The sequence below is a fragment of the Alosa sapidissima genome, chromosome 16, assembly GCF_018492685.1.
Source record: "Alosa sapidissima isolate fAloSap1 chromosome 16, fAloSap1.pri, whole genome shotgun sequence".
Lineage (NCBI taxonomy): Eukaryota > Metazoa > Chordata > Actinopteri > Clupeiformes > Clupeidae > Alosa > Alosa sapidissima.
This window is the reverse complement of record NC_055972.1, coordinates 15,430,140-15,449,755: the sequence shown is the minus strand read 5'-3', so window position 1 is coordinate 15,449,755 and position 19,616 is coordinate 15,430,140. Positions and strand designations below refer to the sequence as shown.

General features: G+C 42.3%; 1 protein-coding gene across 5 annotated transcripts in view; it reads left to right on the top strand.

Moving 5' to 3' along the window:
- grid1a (glutamate receptor, ionotropic, delta 1a) overlaps positions 1–19,616 on the top strand; it is a 251,123-nt gene that overhangs the window by 224,537 nt on the left and 6,970 nt on the right. For all 5 annotated transcript variants that reach the window (XM_042066357.1, XM_042066355.1, XM_042066356.1 and 2 more), the window contains exons 9-13: positions 192–293; positions 1,198–1,395; positions 1,745–2,075; positions 4,185–4,323; positions 18,701–18,896. In XM_042066357.1, coding sequence (XP_041922291.1) covers positions 192–293; positions 1,198–1,395; positions 1,745–2,075; positions 4,185–4,323; positions 18,701–18,896 — 966 coding nt within the window. The remainder of the gene's footprint in view (positions 1–191; positions 294–1,197; positions 1,396–1,744; positions 2,076–4,184; positions 4,324–18,700; positions 18,897–19,616) is intronic.

Sequence of the window (19,616 nt, the reverse complement as noted above, 5' to 3'; positions counted from 1 at the left end):
GGGGTTTCCTTCAAACTCTTAACTGCATATACAAAATGATTGGTGTCGGTGGCAGTGGTGGTGTGTCTGCACCTATTTCATACAGTCTATGCCATGGTCTGCACAAATACAGTATGTGTAAAGACTTCCATGATATTGCATGAATGATATTATACATTTTTGTGTGCTTTCTTTCTCTCTGTCACTTTTAGTTGGCTACGTGGGACTCAAGCCGGGGTCTGAATGGAAGCCTGAAGGAGAACCGGGTGGAAAGCAGCATGCATGGTGTCACGCTAAAAGTGGTCACTCTCCTGGTAGGTCAGCTGATACAGATACTTAGAACAGCGCACCACATTCCAACTCTCCTGGAATGGCGTCAAACAGTTCTCATTCTGCAGTACTCTAAACCATCACCCACATCCCAATTATTTGGCGGTAATACATTGTCTGTAGTTTGTACATTTACTGTACTGAATATGTAATATATTTACTGAATATGTTGATAAAATAGTTTTTTTCGTATGTTTTTTTTTTTTTTTTTTGGTTTTCCTATCTGAGTAAACCTGGCTTGTTTTAGGTGTGGTCAATTTTATTCCCAGATGTTAAGGTTTTCCTATCTGAGTAAACCTGGCTTGTTTTAGGTGTGGTCAATTTTATTCCCAGATGTTAAGTATGAGCCCTTTTTCGAGGTCCCTCCTTTTTGAGGAGAGGGATGTTCGAGTCAGAGCTAATTTCAGTAGCACTTTGTCCTGTCCACTACTGCCCTGACACTTTCTTCCCGTAATGTCCCTGAGTGAAATTTAGAGAGGTAATTTCTGACTGATGAAGCATCACGCGCCTCTGTGAGCACAGTGTTTCAGGTCAGTGGTCTCTGCAGAAAGCCTGGATTCAGATTAACTTCTGGTCCTGTCGTCTAGTTTTTAGCCACCGTGATGGTGGTGCTGTTGATAGAGACTAACACTAGAAAGACACACGCCCTCTATCTATGCGATCAATATGGTAGGCCAGGCTCGGGTAGCTTCTGTCTTGCACTATAAGCCATTTCAAGGACGCAGTAGACTCATCTGGTGCTGTTTTGTTTTGTATATTTAATGCTTGTTTTTCTCTCACTAAGAAAAAATGAATTAAAGATTTATTAAGGCCTTTTAAAGGATTTTTTATTGAGTTGCCTAATGCCATTTGATTGTTCTGTTTTTTTCCCCCTTCTTTTTATTTCAGGAGGAACCATTTGTGATGGTGGCAGAAAATATTCTAGGACAAACCAAACGTTACAAAGGCTTTTCCATTGATGTGCTAGATGCACTTTCTAGGATTTTAGGCTTCAAGTATGATATCTATCAGGTAGAAGATGGCAAATATGGCTCCCTTCTCCCCAACGGTTCCTGGAATGGCATGATTGGAGAACTCATTGGAAAGGCAAGTTGTTCTAGAATGAGCATGTTAGACTGTTGTAGTTCTTGTTGCCCATGGATTTTTATGTGCACTGTAAATTTGGTGAGGTGGTCCTCTGAGGGATTCCCCCCCCCCCACACACACTTTTTTTCAGTGTAAAAAATACATAATTATATTTCCCTCCAAATTGTACAATTGTGCCTCAGAATGCAACATAAACAGCATAAAATGAGATTTTAGATTTAATTATCTTGAATATACTATAAATTAATCAACCAAACAACTTACCACTCCACCGAAATAAAGGTGATTGGGTCATCCACCGTCAAAGAAAATGCTGTAGTGTTTATTTTGTTTTTTATATACATCACAGAAGGCAGACGTGGCCATCTCAGCCATTACGATCACGCCGGAGCGAGAGGGCGTGATTGATTTCAGCAAGCGCTACCTGGACTACTCTGTTGGCATCCTAATGAGGAAGTCTCAGGAGAACATCAACATCTTCTCACTGCTGGCGCCCTTCGACCTCGCTGTGTGGGCCTGCATCGCGGCGGCCATCCCTGTGGTGGGAGTCATGATTTTCCTGCTGCGCCGCATTCAGTCCGTCCGTGCGCAGACCCTCCCCGGTCCCCACCCGCCCCCGTCGGTCACCACTTCACTTCAGAGTGCCGTCTGGATTGTCTACGGAGCCTTCATGCAGCAAGGTAAGGGGGACGTTTTTACAGGGTCCATCGGCCTGACCGGCATTTAGCAAGACACAAGCAATTCCCATTGATTATTTTCAGACTGAAAGCTTTATTAGGCTTGTCTAGAAGCAGAAGGAATGGTGCAATGCTTTTAGAAAACAGGGCGAATATGCTGATTTTATTGTCCATCGAATGTAAACAGTGTGACGTCACCTCTGACAAGGTCAAATTTTCCCTAAAGCTTTAACATACCTCCATGTGTGGAGTGGCAAAGTATATACATTCAAGTCGAGACCTCTTATGAAATGAGTCATTTGAGAAAATATCAAGCATCAAATTAAAAGCAAATACCAGGGATGTTCACCCCGTCCCTGCGGGTTGGGTCTTCACCGTGTCACATTGGCCATCTGTGCCGAGCATCTCCAGGAATGAAATTGGCAGCTCTCCCCTGGGTGAGTTCACCGATGGGCTTCTCTTGTCTTGTATGTCCACAATAAGGTACTTTGGACAAAAACACAAGGTTGCCTTCTAAATTGTTGTCTGAATTCTCCTCCAAGGCCAGAAAATATTGGCAGCTTGTACAATAGGGAATGATTGTAAGCTGAGGGCATTTCAGAAACTACGGTCTGAATTCCAGGGCTGCCAATGGTGAGGAGGAGAGAAAAGGGAATATAACCCTGCCGTTCTCTGGAGATTTAGGCAATACGAGGAAAGAAAATGTCAGTTTTGACAGTGGCGGACATAAAAGTCAATGTCAATAAATACAAATGAGCAAGCTGTTCATCAAATATTACCATCGGCAGGAACACCCTCGATTTGCATAGCTATTCAGGTCCAAACACAAGGCTCTTTTTTTTTTTTTTAAATCTTGCACCGTGACGACATTCTGCAGACTTCAGTTCTCCAAAGGTGCCTTTCATTGGAGGAATATGAGGTCTGCTGGGTCTGATCCAGGCATGTGAGATTTGGATAAATGACTACTTCAGCAGTGTCACCGAACCCTCGCAGCTGGATCTATCAAAGTCTGGCTCTGGGCCCGTCTTGCTTTTGAAACGCCAAGTGGTTATCGTTTAGGGAGGCTGCCATCACTTGCTCTTACAAACCTTTCTTCTTTTTTAAGGCTTTGGGGTGTTTTTTTTTTACTATTATTCCACTTTGCTCTTGTTTCACTCAAGGGCATGGCATAGGCATTGCAATTTGGAACCTGATGCAAACAGTTTGACTTTGCAGTCAAATGAAAGTACATGTTTGTTTTTGTTTTTTTAAAAAGGGAGAGAGAGAAAACAACTTCTCACATTAATTTGGGTATTGGACTGTTAGGGTTGTTTGGAAAAAAAACATATGAAATTGAGTTCTTGTGGTAATTGCCCACCTATTGTGCAGCCATATAGCTGCCCTCCCATACACGTCCTGTCGATGGGTCCACGCCTGACCTCTGTCGTCATATTGCCATGCTGAGTCACAGCTTCTCCGTCACTGTACTGTAGGCTTACGAGGCGTCCCAGAGTGGCCAGACATAAAGCTTCAGTCACGACAATGGCTCTTATAATGTTCCATGCTATTCCATTCCTTGATATCCACCCCCCCCCCCCCCCTCTCTCTCTCTCCCTCTCTCAGATGACATTTCTGTGACTTTATCCACAAAGGAGAAATCCTATATTGACATTTTCAAAAAAGCTTATGTGTCTCAGTCTCAAGACCCAAATCTGAGCTGAAAAGCCAGCGAGATAAGATGATGAGAAAGGCCACAGTGAATGGGCAAACAAAGTTAAAATAAATAGACGGCTGCAGAGAGACTGTGTGTGTCTCTGTGTGTGTGTGTGGTGTGTGTGTGTGTGTGTGTGTGTGTGTGTGTGCGTGTGTGTGCGTGTGTGTGTGTGTGTTGTTTGGGGAATTGTAGATGAGTGGATACTAGGAATGCTGGAGGTCAGGATAGAGGAGTGTGCCAAAATCAAGCTGTAGGAGAAAGTAATGATGCCTGAAAGGAATGTTAGACACTGAACCACTCGGATGAATAAGGGAGACAAAATGGCCAAGCATAGAGGGTTATGGGACTGGGACATAAGGAGTGGATGTTGTGGAGGAAGTGCTGATCTGTTTTTGGTCCCCTCCCCCCATTCCTGGTAGGTGGGGATTCCATTATGGGTTCGGTGGCTCTGAGGATTGTGATGGGTAGCTGGTGGCTCTTCACACTCATCGTCTGCTCGTCTTACACCGCCAACCTGGCCGCCTACCTCACCGTCTCGCGCATGGACAATGCCGTGAGGTAAGTGTTGTCCAGCTCTCTCCCCTGATCCCCTGCTTCCCACCCCCCAAAACACTCCCACAGTCCTATTTCTGAAACTCCACTTGAAGTATTCTAATCTGGGCCATTCTGGAGCCCCAACCAGACAACAGCTCTGCTCCCGATTTCTCATCCTCTCACCTTCACAGATCCCTGCATCACATCTGTGACTCTACAATTATATACATACCCCTTGGGGATCAATAAAGTATCTATCTATCTATCTATCTATCTATCTATCTATCTATCTATCTATCTACAGTGCATGCTTCTGCTTTTGCACCTTGGCAGGTTGAACAAAATGAAACACATGTCAGATCTACAGTATCTTTGCAGTACTTAAATTAGTACAAGGGGATCAGTGCAGTCTGGGAGAACATGGTGAATATCGAAGATGGCCTAGTGAGGAGATTTAAACAATCAAGGCTGTCACAGTAAATCCTCCCAGTGGCACAGTAAATCCTCCCAGTGGCACACTTCTCTTTGCTGTTGTTTGTTAACTTCAGAGGGTGATGCCCGTCACGTGTTTAAATGCCAGAGGAAGCACAAAGTCACTGTGGTCTGGTTGAGTGTACTTTGAGGTCTCATTTCACACTGGAGGGCAATTTGGATAAAGCTTTTTACAGAGTTCAGATTAGTTGTAACGTCAAGTCCTAGAAATTCAGCTTGAGGGCTTTGTGTCTTATGTCTTCTGTTACATTTAATTTAAATCGTTTTTTGAAGCGCTGATAGCCGCTTGCCAAACGTCTTTGTCCATTATTAGAAATGAGGTCATTATGAGTTTCACAAAAAATGGTCTAATGTCTGAGTGTCTTAATGTTTTTCTTATTTTTCATGGCTTTCATTCTGTGAGAAAATAGATCAACAGCAATATTTTGGAGATAAACAAGATATTTTCTCGCTATTAGCATCGGCAAGATTGCCCTTACATTGCCGATTCTCACATATCTTTCATCCAGTTCTCTTTGTGTTTAGTTCTTTCATAGGAACAACATTTGATTACTACAGTAGCTGTTTCATTTTCTGGACATAATATGTTGATAACTTTTCTTGGGCAAAGATCATTCAACGCCCCACTTATGAATTCAAAATTTCAGACACCAGAAATTGATGTGTAAATTTGCCAAACGTCTTTGTCCATTATTAGAAATGAGGTCATTATGAGTTTCACAAAAAATGGTCTAATGTCTGAGTACCTTAATGTTTTTCTTATTTTTCATGGCTTTCATTCTGTGAGAAAATAAATCAACAGCAATATTTTGGAGATAAACAAGATATTTTCTCGCTATTAGCATCGGCAAGATTGCCCTTACATTGCCGATTCTCATATATCTTTCATCCAGTTCTCTTTGTGTTTAGTTCTTTCATAGGAACAACATTTGATTACTACAGTAGCTGTTTCATTTTCTGGACATAATATGTTTATAACTTTTCTTGGGCAAAGAGCATTCAACGCCCCACTTATGAATTCAAAATTTCAGACACCAGAAATTGATGTGTAAAAGCTTTCTCAAAAATGTGTAGCTGTTAGAATAATGGGTAATTTAAAAAGAAACAAGATGATGATTGCAGTTTACAGATGATGATTACAGCTACATGAATTTCCGTTCCTTAGTTTCAAATCAAGGGAGACAAATGCAGAAGTTAGACAAGCAGTCCACAAATGCAGAAGTTAGACAAGCAGTCTACATGAATGACAATTAGCTTCTGGCTTTTCTAAATCTGTGTTTTGTTTCCTTTTTGAGTCTTTTGTATCTTCACACACACACACACTGAGATACACAGCAGGCTCATGGAAGCTCTGATATTACAGTGAGGCAGGGAATAAGAACTGATTGTTTTAGTCCTGAGTACAAACGACCAGAAATACCAGCAATTAGGCCTACAGAAATCGTAGTAAGAGGAATAAAAAACATTGTTGAGGTAGAACATGTTGTGCTGGCCTGTCATTTGTGTATGGTGTCGGCATATTGTCACCACACTACAGACTCCAAAGTGGAGGTGGCCCACCTTGGTGTGGAGTAGGTTTGCTCTCACCTCTGTAAATGTTATCTGCCAGGTGATCTAATTTATTCTGCTCGGCACTGCGCTGCAGCAGAGTGCTTGGCTCGGGGTTGTGTTTGATTTCATTACATGGATGTTGGACAAACAGTAGAAGTGAAGAGAGTCAGATTTATCAGCGAAAATGTCAAGTAGCGCCACATAGGGCCAGAGAAAGAAAGCCCACAATTGTTTATGAAACAGCAGTCAGACTACTTTACACACCACATAATCAATGCTATTAACACTACTTATGTCACTATAACCTGCAGAGGGACCTTCATGGTTTCACAGGCTGTAGATAAATTATAAACCCTTAACAATTGCACCCACTGAGAATGCACATGAAGTCTACTCTGAGAAAAACATGGTCATGCTGGGCTGGCATAAGTTGTGTGAGGGAATGAGAGAGACGAAAATACTTTTTATCCCAACTGATTGGCTGGGAAGAGTGAATGCTGAATAATGAAACAGGGTGAGTGCCTCATGTTTCTTTATGGCATTCCAATGCGGAGGTTCAGGAGTGTAGTGACGAATGGGCAGAAAGCTGTCATGTGTCCTGCATCAATCTCCCGTACGTCATTAATTCATCCACTCTCTCCCGCTGCCGCCATGGCATTTGCTTTGGCACTTTTGTTCTCGCTGAGGCTTTGGTGTATTCTTCAGTCCTCAACTTGTACAGCGTGTATAGGTGTGACAACATCCAGGTATTCACCACATTTTACACCTTTAACATCATTAAATTAAAGACTTAAAGATGACAGCCATGTTTTCCGGTTCAAAGTATGCTTTGTGGCCATGCACCAAACTCTCCTATTTAACAAAGCTAAGGTAAAAAAGTTTTTTCTTTCTATGCCTGCTTTAAAGTAAGATTAAAAATTGAAAAATGAAGATCTGGATTTTCACAAAATCTTTGAACCCAAGGCTGTCCCCCATCACCTGTGAAATGGCACTTAAACAAAATTGTTTTGGCCGTTAGTGCACCAGAAAGTAATTTTGCTGTTTCTAATGTTTTCACATCCTGATCATAGAGCTGCACTGGATAGAATGGATTTAAGCTACTGAACACGCACTTCCACCTCAGTCATTCGGTTCACTTCATTCTTTTTAAGCTTTAGAAGCAGTTCACGATAATTATCAAATATTGCCTTACCAACAGCCAATTTTTATCTTGCTCCATTAATTTATCAGAAAAGCTCAAAGCAGGTCAATGGTGCCCCATAGCACATTCAGGCGAACCTATGCTATTAGGAGATGCTTAATGATAGCAACTTCCATCCTGCAGGAGCCAGTTATTCTGCTGCTGATTCTCAAGGGCAAAGATGCATTTTCTTGCCTTCCTCTTTGAAACTAGAGTTCTGACACATTGAGTCCTTCTATCTATCAAAGGAATAAATGCGCTTTCCAAATCACGTGATATTTTGAACAGCTTTCAGTGAAGCATGCAGGTCTAGTAGGCCCTCTTAAGATCTTCCTACCTCACAACCAGAAAACTGTTTTCCTCACAACTAGAAAACTGTTTTCAACTTTTTATTGATTTCAACTCGGAAACGTCTGGTTTCTTTCATTTCATGGAAGTAGGGTGAGTGATGGCTGTCAATCAACTCTATGGGCTCCTCCAGGACTTTGTTTTAAAAACATCATTGTGTGTGCTGTTACCCAGGAAACTGTATCAAATTGGAATGACCTATGTTTTTGTCCATGTTTTATCTGCTGACCTACTAACTTTCAGTGTAAAATATGTACTTCTGTGCAGCCCTGAAATGGCTGGCTGGAGCTTGTAATTATAGCTGACACTTGATTAAACACAAAGGGAAGATAACAATCACCGTATTATAACACCACAGAGATTTTTGTTGTTTTTTATGCAGGAAATACATAAATATAGCTCACAGTTAATATTTTCAGACTGCTGTTACTAATTAAACACACACAAAACATGTAGGTTTTATAGGCTTTATTTAAACAGCTGTTATCTTCATTTCTCAAGTGAATCTGCCATGAATTCGTTTTACCAAGCATCGCAACAAAATTTAATTCTGGATCTGACCTTGGTGTAATCCATGAAATTATCTGGTTCGATAGACTAATGCTGGTGCTGACTCTGGAGAGCTCTGCCTATGGAGTTTATTTGGTCTTGCTTGGAATTTGCAATCAAAGAGCATTTTTAGGAAAGTTTCATTAATATATTATCACATCATATTTATTTCTCCCAGATGGACACTGACTGGTAATTATGAATTATGATATGAAAGCTTTACAAGTTTGATAGAATATTGAAAGCTAAATGCATTGGGCACACAGCACCTCATGTTATTATTTATTTTTTCTATAGAATGTGGAATCACAGTTGAAGAATGTGGTGTGTGAAAGGGATATACCAGAGAGGGTTGAAGCAAAGCAGTGATGAAGGATCTTTGGGTATACATCATCTTGTTGTTACTGTTCTATTCTAAAATCCACTTTCAATTAGTTTTCAATTAGTTTTAACATTAGTTTTGTTTTTAAAGATATATTCATGTTGCATCAGAAGATTAAAACAAACAACATAACATATGTTTTGTTACGAAAGGCCTCATCATACCCTCTCCTCACTCACAGCTAGCCTCTTTGGTTCTCCCCCGTACAGCTTCTTCTCCCACGTACAGCTGCTTAGGACCTGTGTCAACCCCTCGTCTTGTGACTGTACACGTACAGTACCATAGAGCTCTCACAGTATCTCACCCACAGTATAGCCACCCCTCAGCAGTCTTAATGCACTCGTCTCAACCTTCAGCAGGTGCTGCTGTGTGGGTTCGGCCTCTCCTCTATCACCCTGGTTACCTCAGGAGCAGCCCTTCTCTGTGGAGGGTCTCTGTGTGTGTGTGTGTGTGTGTGTGTGTGTGTGTGTGTGTGTGTGTGTGTGTGTGTGTGTGTGTGTGTGTGTGTGTGTGGAGCCCCCCCCCCCCCCCCACACACACACACACACACACACACACAGACCACCACCACCACCCACCCCACACCTTCCATCTTGAGGTTCCCTCCATTGGTGGATGCCTCGGATCCCCCAGGATACTCAACACCTCCTACACTGCCTGGTCTCCCCAGTCTCTCTCTCTTTCTCTCATATGTTTTTGTCCATGTGAAACTTTCATCTTCTGTCATCCCCACTTGTTTAAGGAACATTAATATTCTGCAATCCTTACCATTTAAACCAGCTTAAGGGTCCAAATGGCCACTTCTTTAACTTCCAATTAGTTTTACTCACCAGAGGGATCTTCAAACAACAAACCGTCACTTGAGACTCAGGCCTTTCAGCTTGATGCTAATAGCATCACCATGTAACTCCTGCAATTCAATCAGAAGTCTAAGCATTTCTGAAGGCCATTCAGAAGTGCAACTGGAGCTGCCAGAAGTGTTAGGAAATCACTGTGTTGCACACACTTTCCAAACATTCATAAGATAATTGTACTGACATTAGGCAAGCTCACCATGCCTTTTGCAATCATGTTTTAGTCAAAAGCTTTGGCCCATGGAAGCCTGATTTTGCTGGCTTCTTTTGGGTGTTCACATCAAGGCCAAACAGACTTTCCATAATACAGCAGTCTACAGTACAGTGTAGTCTATGTGCTGCCAGTTTGAAACTTTTGAAATATGCTAAAACTTGACTTGACACCTATAAAGTAGATTTGGTAAAACAAAGTTTAATCACTGTTCAATATCAATGGTCTTTGAATGGTAACTATAACAATCATAGTAAAAGACGGTTGAACTAAATGTACCAAAAAATGTGAAGCATTGAGCTTGAGCTATTCTAGGAATACATGTAGTGCTGGCACTAGTTCACACTCTCCAGACTGCTCCCATTGAAGTGCATGATTACACTGATGAAGTCAACCAACCGGGAATATATTTTTTTTGTCCTTTAGTAATCAGTGATAGCACAATTAACCCTAATTATTTGGAAATAGTATGTGTATGTGTGTGTGTGTGTTTGTGTGTGCCTGTCTGTCTGTCTGTCTATTTTGTATTTGTGTGTGTGTGTGTGTGTATGTTTCAGTAGGCTGTATTTCTCTCTGTGTTTCTCTGTCTCTCTCTCTCTCTCTCTCTCTGTATGTCTGTGTATTTGTGTACACTTCTGTGTGTGCCTTTTTTGTACTTGTCTGTTCCTGCCCATGTATTCATGCCAGAGAATGTCCACACATGCTTATGTCCGTGTGTGTGTGTGTGTGTGTGTGTGTGTGTGTGTGTGTGTGTGTGTGTGTGTGTGTGTGTGTGTGTGTGTGTGTGTGTGTGTGTGTGTTTGTGTACGTGTGTGTACGTGTGTGGCTCATAGCTGCTAGCTGAAACCCCGTGGGGCCCAGTGCTGACTTTTGTGTGAAGCAGGGCCTAATTAGCGCGCACTGCCATACAGCCTGTGCTTATTCACATGCCCCGCATGAGCTGCACCTGCTATTGCTTAATAGCCTTGTTTGTTATCTTCGCTTTGATCGCTAGGCCCTGGCAGTGCATGATACCGACCCATTATCATGGGGCACTCCTTTACAAGGGTGATCATTACAGGAGATGAAACCAGGGTCATGAGCAGACCCGTAAGATTCCTGCTTTTATTCCATTATGTATTAGTCCATACTGTTCTTCTACCTTGGTTAGGAGCAGCTTGTTAACAAGCTACTTGAATGCTTCATGTTGTTTCTGTTCTGAGCCTTCCTTTGTTTGCCTGATTGCAGTCTTTGGTTGATGGGCTGCCACTTAAATTCATAATAACCCTTAAATCTTCAAAAAGTGTTTGTTTTTCTCACATCCACTCTAGACAGCCAAAGCAGAGCAGATAGCTAGCTGGCTTGATTTTAAAGGACAACTCTCACTCTTTGCACACTGCATTTCAGCCTCATCGCTCTGGACAAAAGCTTCTAATCCCAAAGTGCCAAAAAAAACAATAAAGAAATAGCTTTGTTCAAGCCTCTATTATTCAGATAGCAACACTGTACAAATTATATCAGTAACGGTAGGCTTTTATATATTGATTTTATTAGTGGTTTATGTAAGGGATAATGTCTAGAACGCCGGTCATTATGGGGAAAATAAGTCCCGACAGGGCAAACCAGACCCCGACGCGCCAGCGGAGGGGTCTTGTTTCGCCCTGAAGGGACTTATTTTCCCATAATGACCGGCGTTCTATACATTATCCCGCTTATTATACGGCTACTTGCCAAAACGAAAAAATAAACTCCACGATATGTCTCTTTACACTTATTTGTTACCGTTTCGTCGTGGCTTTTGCTGAGAAACAAATAGTTTGCAACACACGCTGAACTTCAATCAAACATTCTTTAGAACTCAGCTGATCAACCGTCTGCTTTCACTTTTGAATGAAGTTCCAAGCGCAAACTCCATTGCCATTGACAGCGGTCATTCTTGTTTTCAGAGGTCCTTTCCCAAGAAATAATGACCGCTAGAACTTTCGGAAATCCCATTCAAGTCAATGGAGCATTCTACTTGCATTGTGAAGAGCCGTATAATAATTAAGCAATACGGTATGAGTGAGAGTGGGGTTGGTAAAGAATATGTCCATGGTCTTGATTCAGCCTAAGGCAAGAGGCTAGTAGCCCCTGTCTCCAGCTTGCCTGTATCTTGGATCGAGAGGCAGACATGCTAGCAAGGAGGCTAAACCCATAGGTGCCTGTATATATTGTCTCTTAAGACATTACATCTCTCTCACTGCACAGGTACTATGTCCGCTGGCTGCTTAGATAGTGAAAATACCATTGGAAGCACCATACCTTGAATTTCCCCTGGGGATCAATAAAGTATCTATCTATCTCTATCACATCACAAGTTATAACATATGGAGTCCATGCAAATAGGACTCCACGATACGATCTATTCTTGGGCAAAGTGAGAGGCTGATTCAGAGAGGAAGAGTTAAAAAGGAGGAGCATAAACACAGAACACAGAGCCGCAGTGCCTCAGTCTGTAGGGCATCCATCTGGGAGTTAGAGGGTTGCCGGTTAGAGTCTCCTCCTGGCTGTATGTTGAATTGTCCTTCAGCAAAATACGCAACCCTAAACTGCTCCAAATGGCCTCTGACATTGGTTTGTAGATGTGGGGTGTGAAATGTAAAGCACTTTTCTCAGAGAAAAAAGCTGTCCATTTAATAAATGCACCTGGCATACAACCAGAAAAGGACTTTTCAAGAGTTCAAGCTACAAGAGACATTTTTCTTTACTGTTCACACAGACATTCACATAAAGTTTGATAAAGGATTAAAAAAGACTTATTTCTTATAAAAAGACTTATTTTCTGATTTTTCTTTATTTTCTTATATTTTTATTCTTAAAATGGTTGGTTCTCTCTTCATGTTGAGACTAAATAGTAGGCCTATTAAGTGATTAAAGAAGATTGAGCTAAGTAATTTAGGGACTCAAGCAATTAACATTAACGTTTTAGGAGTTTTGGGGTTTGTTTCCATAGACCTGGTTGTTTATTTCTCTCCCAAAAAGTCACATTTGTTCACATTAAGTCTTCAGATATGTGAACAACCGGCATGAAAAAAGCCAATTAGGTCAAGGAAGAGACCAATAAGTAAAAGCTCTAGAGCAGGGGTGTCAAACATAAGGCCCGGGGGCCAGATCAGGCCCGCCAGCAGGTTTCATACGGCCCCCCAGATGTTTTAGGTAGGAAGGGAAAATTTGAAAAAAAGATCACATCCAGTTGTCTTCAACAATGTGTAATAAACAAATTGATAACCTAGCACTACAAACCATCCTCAGGAAGGAAGAAGCAGAAAAACTAACATGGAAGTAGGGCATTTCAAGAGAGAAAAAGCAGACAGCAGTACATTATTTGTACTTGTCTGCTCATAAGTGATATGTAAGGGATAATGTATAGAACGCTGGTCATTATGGGGAAAATAAGTCCCGACAGGGCGAACCAGACCCCGACGCGCCAGCGGAGGGGTCTTGTTTCGCCCTGAAGGGACTTATTTTCCCATAATGACCGGCGTTCTATACATTATCCCGCTTATTATACGGCTACCTGCCAAAACAAAAAAATAAACTCCATGATATGTCTCTTTACACTTATTTGTTACCGTTTCGTCGTGGCTTTTGCTGAGAAACAAATAGTTGCAACACGCTGAACTTGAATCAAACATTCTTTAGAACTCAGCTGATCAACCGTCTGCTTTCACTTTTGAATGAAGTTCCAATGGAAGAAGTGACCGGAATAGTACTTGCGGAGTGATATGATCAGCAGCACAAAACCCGTTGCCATTGACAGCGGTAATTATATGTTTGCAGCGGTAATTACATGAATTTATTTTACCGTAGAACGTTGGGAAATCCCATTCAAGTCAATGGAGCGTTCTATAAGCATTGGGAAGAGCCGTATAATAACGTCAAATAACAAATAACAATGATGGCCCACCACCAGGTCTCATTCCAACAAATGCGGCCCACTAATATGAGTTTGACACCCCCCTGCTCTAGAGGAACAGAATAAGACAGGACATTGAAAAGGGTAAACAAATTAAGCTCTGTAATTGAAATTAAATATATCATTTAAAATATTTCTTCAAGCCTATAAAGGCCCAGGAAAGACTTTTACACACCATTGCACACCAAATGAATAAGTAAAAGTCATTTTAGATTTTCTAAATGTTGGTCATTGATAAGTACTAAACTATTTGTTCAGCCATTATCGTCTGTCTCCATTTTCCATTTTTTGAAAGAACTGCACTCATCTTCTACTTGCTTCTCTGTCCATGCATTTTGTAGTCTTTTACTATGATCTGGTTTGGACAGTATCACTGATGTTCCATCATAAGGTAATTCCCCAGGAGTAATTTCAAATCCTTATGACCCTGTGCTAAATGCACATGTCTTTTAAAGGATTTGAATAGGATGAGGAAGAGGAGTCCTTTGATAGCCACGTGTTTTTGTTGATGCTTGTCTCTGTGCTGCCGTTTCAGCCCACCTAGAATGAAAAAGAGTCATCTCCCCCCATTCATCCAGCATGTGCAGCCTGGCTTTTGAGAAAATGCTATGCCCCACACAATGACACCCCCTCTCTTTTATAAAGACTGAACTCGCTCAAAGAAAACAACGAACGAGAGGAAGGGCAAAAATTGTGTAGATCAAAATGGATTTTCCACCTCACCATTACAGCTAATGGCACATTTTGTCCGTGATCTATTGCTTTTCACTCTGACCATATAAATGGAGTGCTTGATGCTGATGGACGCTGATCCTCAAAGGGACATATGTATGTTTAGAGGAAGCGCGTTCATTTCAAGATGGAGGCAAAGTCCCAGTTAATGCTGCTCAGTACTGTGGTCCCACAGTCATTGTTCTGTGCCATTGTTTTTATTTTTAATACCTATCGCTTATAAAAAGAAGGTAACAGTAGCCCCTTGGTTAGCACTCTGGACTTGTAACCGGAGGGTTGCCGGTTCGAGCCCCGACCAGTGGGCCGCGGCTGAAGTGCCCTTGAGCAAGGCACCTAACCCCTCACTGCTCCCCGAGCGCCGCCGTTGTAGCAGGCAGCTCACTGCGCCGGGATTAGTGTGTGCTTCACCTCACTGTGTGTTCACTGTGTGCTGTTTGTGTTTCACTAATTCACCGATTGGGTTAAAAGCAGAGACCAAATTTCCCACCACGGGATCAAAAAAGTATATATACTGTAACGTCGGCGCACAAGACATTGCATAGCGTTCTCCCACGCAGGGCATGCTGGGATACGGGGGTGAACAGTTGGGGTTTATGTCTGTGTTTCTCCTTAGTTTTGAGTGTAATGTTAGCGTCTTTATTGTAACATGTTTCCCTTTTAGTTCTCCCTCGTGTGTGATCCTTTTTGTGTGGGGGGCTGCATCCTCCCCTGTATGTGTAGTGTGTGTGTGTCTACTTGACCTGCCCTGTTTGTATTGTGTTCTGTGTCTGAGTCCCTGCCCTCGTACTCGCAATAAAGCTTGCATTGAACAACGCTTGGTGTCCTGAAACCTTCAATCGTTACAGTGGTGTCTGAAGTGGGATTCGAACATGGCCTCCGCCCAGCGAGAGAAGCTGGGAATGGAAGACCATACCACTGGGTGGAGGCCCACGCAAGAGGATCCAGAGAGAGTCCTTGTAAGGGCTGCTAAAGAGCTTGAGGCCTTCTATCGTTACTGCCGCCAGAGGAGAGGAGCTGTCGCCTGGACCTGCCTGCTGCCATGGGAGGAGATCTTGCCGGAAGAGGGGCCTGATGAAGCGGTCGCGGAGAAGACGACGCTGGCCTGGGCGCTGACTCCGCTGCGAGCCGCGACGTGTGAGCAGAGCCGAGGGAGAGGTTCCTGGACGACGGATGGTTGGCAGAGACGCTGGGGGCAGCGAACTCACGACGGTGGGGCAGCTTCGACGGAAAGGCCCTCTGAACTCTGAACTTTAAAACTTTTGGGTGCGTGTGAGAGGCACCGTGCTGTGTGGGCGCCCGTTCTAGTTGGCCTGTTGGCCGGCGCCTTTAAAAAAGTTTGTTGTGTGGAGTTCGTTAGCATGGCCATCTCGGGGGTCGTGCCTTCGCTGAGGCCGCGAGGGAGTGGAACGGGCCGGGAGCAGTCCAGGACGGCTCTGCGAGGAGGCAACACGAGGAGGGACGCCGAAGACGGTAGCTGCAGCGGGAGAGCTCAGCGTGGTCCAGTTGCTGCGGAGTCGGTGCCTGTCTGTCCTGGTCGGTGAAACGACGGAGCGGAGTGGCGTTGGTGCAGCTTCATCTGACCCCCCTCGAACCCCGGTTCTCCCACGCAGGGCATGCTGGGATACGGGGGTGAACATTTGGGGTTTATGTCTGTTTCTCCTTAGTTTTGAGTGTAATGTTAGCGTCTTTATTGTAACATGTTTCCCTTTTAGTTCTCCCTCGTGTGTGATCCTTTTTGTGTGGGGGGCTGCATCCTCCCCTGTATGTGTAGTGTGTGTGTCTACTTGACCTGCCCTGTTTGAATTGTGTTCTGTGTCTGAGTCCCTGCCCTCGTACTCGCAATAAAGCTTGCATTGAACAACGCTTGGTGTCCTGAAACCTTCAATCGTTACAATACTTATACTTAATGTGTTGCCGGCTACAATATTGAATGTTTCCTGCTCTTTGGTTATCCATTGGAGTGCCCCAATCATTCTCTTGCTTTCTTAATTGCTCTTATACCTGATAACCTCATTGCAATTAACCTGATGAATGAACTACACTGAGTGGATTTTATTAAAGCAAAAGTAAAAGGAAATCGATAGTCCTTGCGATTTTTCTAAATCCTTAGTGCTTTTATGTACAGATGATCTGCACTAGCATTTAAATAGTCTCTACAGCCTCTCTTATCAAACAATCATGCCCTTTTTGTGAAGGTTATTCTTCTCATTTGTCACAAATGCTAGACGAAACAATGATATAATATATTGAGTTGCCATAGTCCATGGCAGGAAATGCTCTGAAGTGGAATGTATGACGTTATTGTTGACTCACAAGTAATGATCTCAATTTGAGTGTGTCTTGGGCTGCTAAAAGACTTCAGAGGTGACTGCACCATGGACATCTCAGTGTAAATTACACACTGCTTCAGCTCCAACTATCGCTCGTAAGGCGATTGTGAGCAAGCAGCTTAACTCATTTTTAACTCTGAACTCAATGGGCCTTGAGTGTGAGAACCCACCATCATAAATCGAGCTGTCAAGAGGGTGATGGTGGGCATAAACCATCCCAGCAGTTGTTTTAAACAGGCAAACACAATATACAGAGTTAATTAAATTGATTAATTGTCCAGATTTTATTATCTGGAGATGTGTGATTTGATTCATGGAATTTTAACATAATTGGACACAGTGTAATTAAAAGAGCTGATAGGGAATACAGATTGAGGAACCCAGGACGAAGCACGAAAGAAAGTTCAGTCAGCTGCAAAGAATAAATAAATAAAAGAATGAAAATATGCAGTTTGTGCTGAGGGTGGGGGTTGCAGTTAGGCTAGTGGGAATCTGCATAATTATTTCTTAACGTCTAACATTTACCTTAAGTGACAGAATGACTAAAGTTGTTAGGCCTGCAGATGGTGTATTATGGATGAAGTCTCGGACAAACCTCACAGAGTTCAGGGTAAGAGTTCCCATTTTGCAGCTGGTGAATAATGTTTCAAACTGGTGAGCCTTTCTCTGGTGCTGACACTATCGTTAGTGGCAGAAGGTCAGTATAAACGGGTCATAGCGGAAAGGTCGTTTGCGCAATGACAAATGGTATACGTAGATTTTTCATTAAGGGCACTTCCACCTGATCAATACAATGCAAAGGAAAAGAAATCTCCCACTGCCCTGGTCTATGACCTCAGATGGATTAGCAAAGTGGTAAAGTGAGGTGAAGGACAAGCACTTGTAGTTATGTTTTATGAAATAACATTTTCTTTTTCTTATCTGGGTCTGCAGTTGTTGGCCTAATTAATAGGATGTAAATGATTAGGTATAAACCTAAGCTGAGCTGGTATACACAGTGTATAACAGTGTATATGTCTACAAAGAGATTTAATTGTTATGTTAGAGGGATATTTTTCAAAATCCCTTACTGGCAGATATATGTGATGTAGTCCATTGAAACAAATCAGGGTTTCAGCTCTGTAGCAGTGAATAGCATTATTCCTGCTTCACACATCTAAGTAAAACACTGAAACAGTGGGTGTTACAGTTGTTCTCTTCTTTTGTGTCAATTGACTGCTCTTCAAGGTAGCAGACAATCAATGGTGTACTAGCTGTTGTCATACATTCATTTGCAGCAGACACAAGGTGTGACAAGTAATATCCCATTGTTGACAAGTTTGCTGAATAGTCTTTAGTGTTAGGTGCTAACAAGTCTTGTTTGTGTGGTGTAATTGTGTTACACTGATGAACATATACTTTTTCTAGTGACGTATTAGGCTAATTAGTTAAAATGTTTCGTGCATTTCGCTTCATTACATTCAGTCAGAAGTCATTAGAGCTGATGTTTTTTATATACAGTATGCCTTTTTTAATGAGATAGGATAGTGGAGAATGACAGGAAGTGAGTGGGAGAGAGAGTCAGGGTGGGATCCGGAAAGGACCACAGGGCGGGATTTGAACCCGGGTCGCCGGTGTACGGTGCAGGTGCCCCAGCCAGTCGCGGCCGGGGCCAGAGCTGATGTTTCTACAGCAACAAGGATCTTGTGAAGTACAGATACTGTATTGCTCAAAAAACACTAAAGTGATTTTGAATAAGAGCATCTGAATGCAATTGTGCTTATTTTGCAGCACTAAACATTTGATTCTGTTGAACATACAGTATTTTCACAGTGCTGTCCGCCTCTCTCTGTCTGCAGAACTTTTCAGGACCTGTCCAAGCAAATGGACCTGTCATACGGCACAGTGAGGGACTCCGCGGTGTTCGAGCACTTCCGGGTCAAGGGCACCAACCCACTAGAGCAGGACAGCACCTTCTCTGAACTCTGGAGGACTATCAACAAGAACCAAGGACAGGACAACTCAGTGGCTGACCCTGCAGAGGGCATCCTGAGGGTAAACAAACTAAGCCTTTAATGAGCCTTTAATCACTGTGTTTCTACTGCACACATTTGGCATAAAGATGGCCGACTAAAAAACACCCAACCCAATGACCTACCGGAGATTTTCCTGTTGAGCATGGATTATTGGCGCCAATAATCCATGCTCAACAGGAAAAAAGTCCAAGGGAGCTGGTATTCCAGTATTCTGGAACAAATTCTTATGTATTTCACTGAGACCATTTCAACCATGGGCAATATAATGAGGTTTTAATAGAGTGTGTATCCCCCTCCCTTCTGCCTAAATGCTGTACCATAACACATCCATTTAACATTCATTAAAATGGGAGTGCATTTTATTAGCAAGCAATAGGGTACATTACATATAATAGACTTTTGAAAGGTCGTTTTTTAGATTGTTGAAATTTACTTAACCTTGAACATATTTCACAAAAATATTCTTACAGTATGTCTTTATATTATTTCTTTTAATTGGCCAATCTGCTGAAATTAACTTTCATGTAACTCATATTAGTATCCTCAACTTTAAAAAGAAAAAAAGGCTTGCAAAAGTTTTAAAGTCCATAGACCCTAAAGTCCATAGAGCCTATTAATATTCTGTTGATATATTGATATATTGTTGTAGAGGAGAAGCTTTGTGTGAAAGGAATTAAACGCCTATCTCAAAAACAAGCCGGTGCAGTTTGGCAATTTTGGAAAATAAAAATTAGCTATT